General features: G+C 40.4%; 3 protein-coding genes across 5 annotated transcripts; 2 read left to right on the top strand and 1 right to left on the bottom strand.

Annotated features, from left to right (window-relative positions):
• The first annotated feature begins 442 nt into the window (after positions 1-442).
• Positions 443-4334, top strand: LOC106390044 (protein KAKU4). 3 transcript variants are annotated; one of them, XM_048750457.1, is made up of 13 exons: positions 443-783; positions 1223-1284; positions 1621-1709; positions 1798-1904; positions 1982-2073; positions 2306-2488; positions 2661-2763; positions 2916-2980; positions 3080-3125; positions 3218-3293; positions 3406-3467; positions 3556-3694; positions 3780-4334. In XM_048750457.1, the coding sequence occupies exons 1-13, from the start codon at positions 516-518 to the stop codon at positions 4072-4074; spliced, it is 1587 nt and encodes a 528-aa protein (XP_048606414.1). In that variant the 5' UTR covers positions 443-515; the 3' UTR covers positions 4075-4334. The 3 variants fall into 3 exon arrangements, with proteins under 3 accessions (XP_048606414.1, XP_048606413.1, XP_022555893.2); XM_048750456.1 differs by having other exon boundaries at positions 2661-2799; XM_022700172.2 differs by having other exon boundaries at positions 444-783; positions 2661-2820.
• A 142-nt stretch (positions 4335-4476) lies between these two features.
• BNAC03G67600D lies at positions 4477-6952 on the top strand. The gene is made up of 2 exons (XM_013830428.3): positions 4477-4998; positions 5143-6952. The coding sequence occupies exon 2, from the start codon at positions 5387-5389 to the stop codon at positions 6476-6478; it is 1092 nt and encodes a 363-aa protein (XP_013685882.1). The 5' UTR covers positions 4477-4998; positions 5143-5386; the 3' UTR covers positions 6479-6952.
• A 43-nt stretch (positions 6953-6995) lies between these two features.
• BNAC03G67590D lies at positions 6996-8575 on the bottom strand. The gene is made up of 2 exons (XM_013830429.3): positions 8292-8575; positions 6996-7690 (listed from the first exon to the last, which is right to left on the bottom strand). The coding sequence occupies exons 1-2, from the start codon at positions 8486-8488 to the stop codon at positions 7240-7242; spliced, it is 648 nt and encodes a 215-aa protein (XP_013685883.1). The 5' UTR covers positions 8489-8575; the 3' UTR covers positions 6996-7239.
• Positions 8576-8755: the final 180 nt, after the last annotated feature.

The following is an 8755-nucleotide window of genomic DNA, read 5'->3' as shown; positions in this document are numbered from 1 at the left end:
AATTTTGATTCACTGTTAATGATTTCCATGATTCATTGTTAATTGTGGTTCAAAAAAAAATATTCATTGTTAATGATTATAGTTAAACTTTAATCCCATCGTATTTAAAAGAATGATGTTTTATATTTTTATTTATATTTAAAAATTGATGTTTTAGATTTTTGTTAATGTATTTTGTTTAAATTTAAATATAAACTAAAGTGTAAAAATATGAATGGTGCAATATTGATTGAAAAAAGGCAACAAATAAACACAAATAATTTATTATTTCTAATATAAAAACCTGACCTTTAAAATACAGAAAAGAATTATTATTTCAGTAATTTTTTTACTTCGCTAAATTTTATCAGAGGAAATAAATTTTAACAGTTGGCCTGTAATATAGGAAACTAACTTTTCACCCAATAATAAAAAAAAAAATAGAGGAGAACAACAAGACGACAAATAACGACCAAATTCCTTAATATTCCGATTAATTCCTCTCAACGAACTCTCTCCCTCCTCCTCCTCCTCCCATGGACTCCGTCTCCGGCTACGCCGGTCCACGTCAGCCTCGAACCGGAGGCAAGATTGTTCGACCACGCCGGACCTCCGTCGTCAGGACGCCGTATGACCGCCCTGCTCCAAGATCTCGGGATCCTCCTCAGCAAAACCCTAGTTGGATCTCCAGGCTCGTTTACAAACCTGCCACCGCCATTGCCTCCGGCGCCGGGAAATTCATCTCTTCCGTCGTCTTCTCTGAGTCTTCCTCATCTTCTTCGGAGGGTGAGGATTCGTCTTCAGGTATGTGTTGTCTAACTCAAAGCTTCCCACTTTTAACAGTGTGTAATAAAATTCATTTGTGCTCAGACAAGATTAGTTTGAAAGATTGAAACCTTGGTCGGAATCTGAAACTTACCGTTTGGTTTCAAATTTTGAATTTTGATTAAAAGCTTTCTCCTTTTGTTCTCTTTCCTTCAATAATGGTTGGTGAAGCGTTTGGTGAAGTACTGTTACTCTATTTTAGCTAAAGTTACTTACTTTATATTAATCCTCAAGCTCTAAGCTTTTTCATATAGGGATTCAATTAAGTTTGACCCATCATGATGCCCCGTCTGAATTGAGAATGTAGCTCTAAGCTTTTTCATATATAATGTAGTTCTGGATTGAGAAAACTAGCCAGCTTTGCGGCTTCGTTTCTCTCTTTTGAAGTAGTTTCATATGGTCTCCTCCTTGTTTTCAGATATTGAAGGTGATGGGGATGTTGAGAAGAACATCACTGAGTTTGCAGAAGATGAAACAATGGTAGAGTTACTAACCACCCTTGTCGTTTATGTCAATGTTTTGAACGTGGTTAGAGACAGTGTTCTTATGATCGATTTCTCAAATCCATGGTTCACACTTCACATAATTGATTCAGCTCTTTTTGTCTAGTGGTTGGTGTTGTTGAAGATTGTAGTTTAAGTTTTTGGTAGTTTGGTACTAAGTCTACCTTTTCACTGGTTCGAGCTTTTATTGCGCATGTGTAGATGGTTTCGTAGAAGTAAAGTTCACAAAGTTAACGTTTTCCAACAATGTAATTAATGGAAGCATGATTTAAGTTTATGTGCACTGAGTATGATGTGTGTTTGGTGTTAATAGGACCTTGTGAATGCCCAGCAATCAACCATCCAAAGACTCGGTTCTAAGCGTGTAATTGAGCAGCTTCTCATGCAAGAAACATTTGCAAGGTATTTCGAATTGTCTGGCTTTCTTAGCCATATATTGAAAATATATTATATATGTGACATTTGTTTAATGATGTCTATGTGGTTTCAGGGAAGAGGGAGATAGATTAATAGATATCATCAAGGCGAGGGTTGTAGATCATCCCAATGTCCTCGCTTCTAATGATGGGAGGCATAGTGACAATGGCATGGCAAGTGGTATGTAACTGATGGTAGACTGTGAAATCTGACTGGATTAGTCTATGTGATAACACCTTCTTGCTTTTTATTTCTAGAGGTGAATGTGGGTGAAATGTCCAATAAAGCTGTCATGGAAGCAAAAAGATGGTTGGAAGAGAAGAAATCAGCATCCAATTCAAAATCCAAAGTAAGTTTTGGAAACTCTACTCTCATGTCTTTGTTTCCCTGAGTCATTACGTGCTGCGAGATAATCTTCTGCCTGTGTAAAATTCAGTGTCATGCTTTCTCTCCATCTGATTAATGATTATGAGTATGTCTATCCGTTGGAATTAGTTCATAAGAATTGTTCATCTTCACCATTTTACCACTGCTTTAGTAAAAACATCACCATCTCCAGCAAAATTATGTTCAATCTCCAGGCAACTGAAGACGGTGCTGGATCGCCTGTGGACGTGGCCAGGTCATATATGCGATCTCGTCTGCCGTGGGGATCTCCGACTGCAAACAACTCAGAGTTTCGGTCACCATTACCAGCAGGGATGCAGTTTCTTAATGAAGGGACACCATTTCCTTATAGTGCTGGAAACTTATCCTCTTCCAAGGTACATCAGAAAGCTTTCCAATGTATTATGCAGTGCAGTGCATACTTTTCTTATGGTCAAATGTTTTTTTTTGTTCATCTACCAAAAGAAAAGTTGCATACGAGCGTGTACTTCTAGAGGCTCTCTAGAGTTATGAATATGCATTCTGACTTTTTTGGTACCAAAACTGCAGATGAAAAGGAGATCCCGTTCTAATCCGTCATGGAATATTCAAGATGAAATTCGTAAAGTCAGAGCTAAAGCAACAGAGGAAATGCTTAAAACTGCATCCCCAAGTAGTGTAGCACCGTTGGAACCTAAACATATCACCTATGTTGATGGAGGTATCCAAGGTATTTTTTTTCTCTATTTACATGTGGAAACAGTTTTTTCAGCAATAGACAACATGAAACGAAGCTGTAACTAATTTTGCTTCCTGTTCTTTCAGCTTTACGAAATGAACAAAGCGGGGTTCCACCAGAGTCAACCATACCGACCTCTGAACATAATCAGGTACCAAGCACTCTTAACACCATGTCTCTCTATGACAAAAAAAAAAGAATTTTAATCTCCTTTCCTAATTCCCTCCTTGTGTGTTTTACTTGATTGAAGACTACGGAAGCTAACCAAGACGTTGAAGAAACTGGAGTTAGATCTCGTTAGTTTCTCCCTTCATCCTTTCCTTGTATTCACTCCCTCGTGTTTGATATCATATAAGTCTGTCTGATGGATTCAATTTCTACTTATAAGGTGGAGTTGTTTTGGACAATACATTTATCTCCACACAAGGAGTCAAGACATCTGAAGATACAACCGCTCCTCAAAGGTTTTTTTTTTACTGTGCATAAACACAATTTGTACCACGTTTCTTCTTCTTGTCAGATCCTCTTTTTTTTCAGTGTATTCATATTCTTTAGCATCTCAACCGTGTTTGACAGTGGAACCGGTGTAAATGACGGCTTGATCCAACCTAGCTCGACTATTGGAGGCACCACAAATGGTAACACACTTTGGATTTGTAACTACCATTGGTTTTGGATGATGTTTAGGTTGGTTCTCTTTATTTACTTGCACTCTTATAAATGCAGCTGTATTGGCTCTTGGAGCAACTTTGGATCCAATTGGGAACTTTTGTATCCCAAAAGATGTGTTCGAAACATCAAAAGAAGCTGATGAAGTAGGGGCAGCACATCCTGCTTCTAACGGTTTCCCATCTTCATCACCTAGGTGAAAACACAAGCTCCTTTGTATGGGTTGGTCTGACATAATAATAAGATGACATAAACAATGCCTTACTTTTTTTTTTTTGCAGTTCACCAGTGGCTATGGAAGGTGAACCAAAACCCAAACCACCAGATGAAACGGAGGCTTCTCAGCATGTAGCTGAAACTCCTGATGATGTCTCAGATGGCACGATTGACAAGAATGAAAACAATAACAGCGACTCGAGTGCCTCGCGTGAAGAAGAGTGGCTCCCAGGAGACCAGTCTCTACCGAACTCAAACTCGGCAAGTAGCAGCCCGGATACTAGCAAGGTCCTGGCGTACACGAGAAGAGGAAGGGGAAGGGGTAGGGGAAGAGGTCGAGGGAAAGGACGGGGAAAATAAAGAGCTCTGTACACAACAACCCAATGCAGTAGGAGGAGTATGTGAGACATCTCTTTTAGATTTCAATCCCACACTGTTTGTCTCTCTCTACCAAAGGTCTTTTGTCATTTCCTTATCTCTTTAGCTTCTTTTTGTAGTCAAACTGTGTCTCTGTTTATTTTATTTCTGAATCGGTAATGTTTGTGTTGTAATGGTTTCATTCTACGGCTGAGAAATTCAAGTTTGCACACTCATCTTCAATCTTTATATATTCATTCTCATTTGTGTGTTAAGTACATATATAATACTTTCTTACCGGATCCGATGTACTTTATTTACTCACATATCAGAAAGAAAACTGGAGGATGGATGGATGAATGCTTCAATCTAGTTTCAAACCCATTTCTTATGTCAACTTAATCCAAAGTACAAAAAGCTGTAGGAGCAGCGAAACAAACTTTTTTTGAACACAATAGGCAAATTTTATCAAGACAGAGGCAGGGGAAAAAAAAAACAGACAGAATAAAAAAAGAAGAAGAAGAAGAAAACGAACAAAACCCAATAAGCAGTGCGCGATCGAAAGGGTAATAAAACACACAGAGAAAGCGAAACTTTCAGACATTCAAATCTGAGAGCAATACAAACAAGCCCACCAAGAATTGATCCGACAAGCCGATAGAAGAAACACTACTGGTTTGGTCGGAAGAAGAAAGTTACATACTTTTTTTCTTTTGTTCGGGTTTTGTCTGAATTCGAATTCAGGTCAATCTGAGCAACAACAACAAAAAAAAAAAGTTGCTCAATTTTCAATCTTCCAAACACTTGTTTCCTCTCGTCTTACAAAGCTTTGGGTCCCGCTTCTCATTGCTCTTCATCAATTCGTTGCTCTGTTCTGAAGTTTTCTCAACTCCACTGATCTCGAATTTCTCCAGCTGAAAATTTCCGGTAATTCTCGACTTCTCAGCTTCTGAATTGGGCGTGGAAAAGAGAAAAATGCAGATTCGTGTTCTCACCCGCTCTTGATTTTTGATTGATTTGGTAACTTTTTTTGAGTTAGGGTTTGTAATATATATACTTATACTGAATCAGCCAAGGTGGAGATTTAAGCTTCTTTGGAGTAAGCTGAATAGTAGATGGTGATCTCTTGGGGAAGATGAGATTTGGCTTCACACTAAAAGCTTCAGCTAGGTTCTTGAAATGCTCCTGGGTTTGAGTTTGACAAGCTACAATAAGTTAATGAGTTGGATTTATTGGTGTGAAAGATAGATAACCTAGACGCTGAGAGGGTGCGTCTCTGACTGTTTCCATCGGTTTTAGAAGAAGAAAGAGAAGTATGCAACGTCCTGAAGATCCTCCCAGGATTGATCTGGCCGAGCTGAAAGCGCATATTGTGAAGAAGATTGGGGTTGAGAGATCAAGAAGGTACTTTTACTACTTGGGTAGGTTTCTGAGCCAGAAGCTTACTAAGAGCGAGTTTGATAAGTCATGCCACCGTCTTTTGGGGAGGGAGAATCTTCCTCTACACAACAAGTTGGTTCACTCCATCTTGAGAAATGCATCTCTTGCTAAATCCCCACCACCACATCACAAATCTTTGGTGCTTGGGAAAGAAGACGGACCTAATAGGAATGATCATGTTCGGTCAAATGGGGTGTCACCTCAGGTTCGGTCTGGAGCGTGTGTGGGGACAATCAGAGATAGGCCTAGTCCACTTGGTCCAAACCATCAGCCACTTTGTAGTAGACAAGACAAAACTGGTAATAGAAACACTGAGAACGAGGACTTTGGTCCGTTTGCTTATCATAGATCAAGTCTATATTCTGATGAAAGAGGTCTGAAGATACCGGATAAAGGTCAGGCCGCAGCTCCAGTCAGCGTAGATGATGAAGCTCAAGGTGAGCGAGGCAGATCGGTTGTTTCCAAGGGTCCTGTAACGGCACCTCTAGGGATACCATTTTGCGCAGCTAGCGTCGGTGGGACCCGCAGAACAGTTCCAGTTTCGACCAGGGCTGACGTCACTAGTTGCTATGACAGTGGTGGATTATCAGACGCAGAGATGCTGAGAAAGCGGATGGAGAATATTGCAGCAGCACATGGTCTTGGAGGGGTTTCAGCGGAGTGTTCTAGTATGTTGCGCAACGTTTTGGACGTGTACCTGAAGAAACTGATCAAATCATGCGTTGATTTGTCTGGAGCTCGGTCACGACGGAGCAGAGAGGAGATTGTAAATGGAGTGTGGCCAAGTAATAGCTTGCAGATACAAACTGGCAACCAATTGTCTGGCATAACGCAAGAGCAGGATTCGGTGTCTTTGCTTGATTTTAGAGTTGCAATGGAGCTAAATCCAACTCAACTTGGCGAAGACTGGCCATTGCTTCGGGAGAGAATGTTATTGCGTTCGTTTGAGGAACGAGAAGGGGTGTGAAATTCAAATGTTTGTGATGTTGAATATTTGCAAATTGTCTGAGGAAGCTGCTCTGGTTCAAAGAAACGGGCCAGTGGTTTTGGTAGCAAGACGGTTCCAAAACTGCTGGATACCATGATGGACCTGATGGCTGAGAGACACATCTATGTCCTGCAGCCAGAGACTCGGGCCACTGTATATGAATACGAAATATACGTGTTGTTGTAAGGTCATTAATAACTTGGCCACCCCAGCTGAGTTTCAAGCTCTGTGTAACAACGCAGGCTGATAAGGGAATCAAGAGAAAGTTTTGGTGGAGAAAGATACAAACAAACAAGCATGTAATAGCTGCTGTATTGCCTGTGTATGTAAACATAGTCTTGCCATTGTTCAGAGTTGATATAGCTTGTAAACGCATTGACATCACTTTTTACTTTTTACATTTATATTTTTGTTTTCTCCTTTCAATGAAAAAGTTATTTTCACAGTCCTCAATACATTGTGTTGAGAATATGCAGAAGGCTACTCTTCGAAGGTCTTTTTGCAAGTTTTTCTTCAACAACACTTATTGCATCTAGAGATCCAAATTCCAAAGGAGGGTGTAAACCGCTCATTACAAGACCTATGTTCCACATTGATCAAAGCTAAAACCTTAATCATGGGATTCGTAGGGGAGGAATCGAACCTATAACCTACAACAACATCCCTTACCTCTCTCATCTTCCAAAAATCCAAAACGTTGAAGAAACTCAGCATTAAGAAAAGAAAAGCCAGACAGCACTCTAAGCATTAGCTTCTAACCACCCATGATCATCTTGGTGTGATTCTGACCCTCCAGCTTCGAGAGAAGCTTCTTCCTCACCCTTCTCTTCTCCGCCTTTATCTCCATACATCTTTCTTCGAGCTTCCTTACGAGCTTCCCTTCGAGCATCTTTCTTAGCTATATTCAAGTCTTTGAACCCTTGTTCGAACTTGGCTTCGTCCTCTGCATTGAAGAAGGCTACTTCCATTTGACCTAGCTCTGCGTATCTTTGCTCCACTTTGGTTTTCCAGAAGAGACCCATCTCTGTGTCCATCTTCTGGTATGGTGTTTTAAGCAGATACTCGTCTATACCTCCTGCTTTGTCGATGCAGCGTAGAGCGTGCGTTGTGACTTTGACTTTAATGTGGCGGTCGAATATGTAGCTGAACAATCGCTTCTCCTGAACGTTCGGTTTCCAACATCTTCTTGACCTGTCCGCAAGTTACACCACAAAAGAGATTAATAAATACTGTAGTTAGCAAACAACTCAGAAACATAGAAGGGACTCAATATAGAAACACTATGTGTCAATATCTCTGTGATTGTGCACATTACAATCTTCGATTGCTCTCATCACTCCTCATATATTTCCCTTCCTTTATTGTACACATGTAACTATACAAGTACTCTTTACGAGTCTATGAATAAGACACACGATTCCACTCAAAACCATGGATGAACTCACATCCATGTATGATCATTCCATTTACAAAGAAATCAGATCGAGAATGCTACATTTCTATCTCCAAAGTGGATAAATTCGTCACACTATATGTATGCGTTGTTCAAAAAGAGAGAATCTTTACAAAGGCATGAGACATAGAATCAACGAATCCTTGAGTCGCTCTAATCAGTTAAGACACAGAGAGCTACTGAAAAGTTTCAAACACAAATCAAAATTTAAATTTCAAGAATCTAAGAAGCCTAAAATCAAGAAAGCATAGCCTACAAAAAGCCAACACTTAGCTATTCATCTAGAGCAAATGCATCCTTCAGACTGAGAGATAGAGAGGGAAACAGAAAGAGACTGACTTGTTGCCACCGTCTTCACTGACGCGGTTACCGTACTGGATATGGCGTCCAGCGTATAAACCGCGTTTGGCTCTGCCCATCACGACTTTGGAATCCGGAACACAAGCCTTGAGCTTCCCTTTCAACTCCGGCGTCAAAGTTTCGGCTCCGACCTTCTTCACCAGCTTCTTCATCATCTCCTTCCCTCTGAACGCCATTTTTCGTTTCTCCGACGAAGATCACAGATCGCGAAACCTATCGGCGAACGCTGCTCTTTTTCTCTGTGGTATAACCTGGAAAAAATTGGTTTAGTTTCCGATTTTTTTTAACCGGAAGAAATTAGCCAGTAAAATCCGGTAGGCCACTTCGTCTAACCGGCTCGAATCAAACCTCGGTTACAAAATTAACCGAAGAGAAGTGAACCCGACCACAAACGGTCTATAGTACGAAGAAAAGCAGAGTCGACATTTTCCAGCTGGCGATCA

This window comes from Brassica napus, chromosome C3, assembly GCF_020379485.1.
Source record: "Brassica napus cultivar Da-Ae chromosome C3, Da-Ae, whole genome shotgun sequence".
Taxonomy (NCBI): domain Eukaryota; kingdom Viridiplantae; phylum Streptophyta; class Magnoliopsida; order Brassicales; family Brassicaceae; genus Brassica; species Brassica napus.
This window is presented reverse-complemented; position numbering and strand designations above follow the sequence as displayed.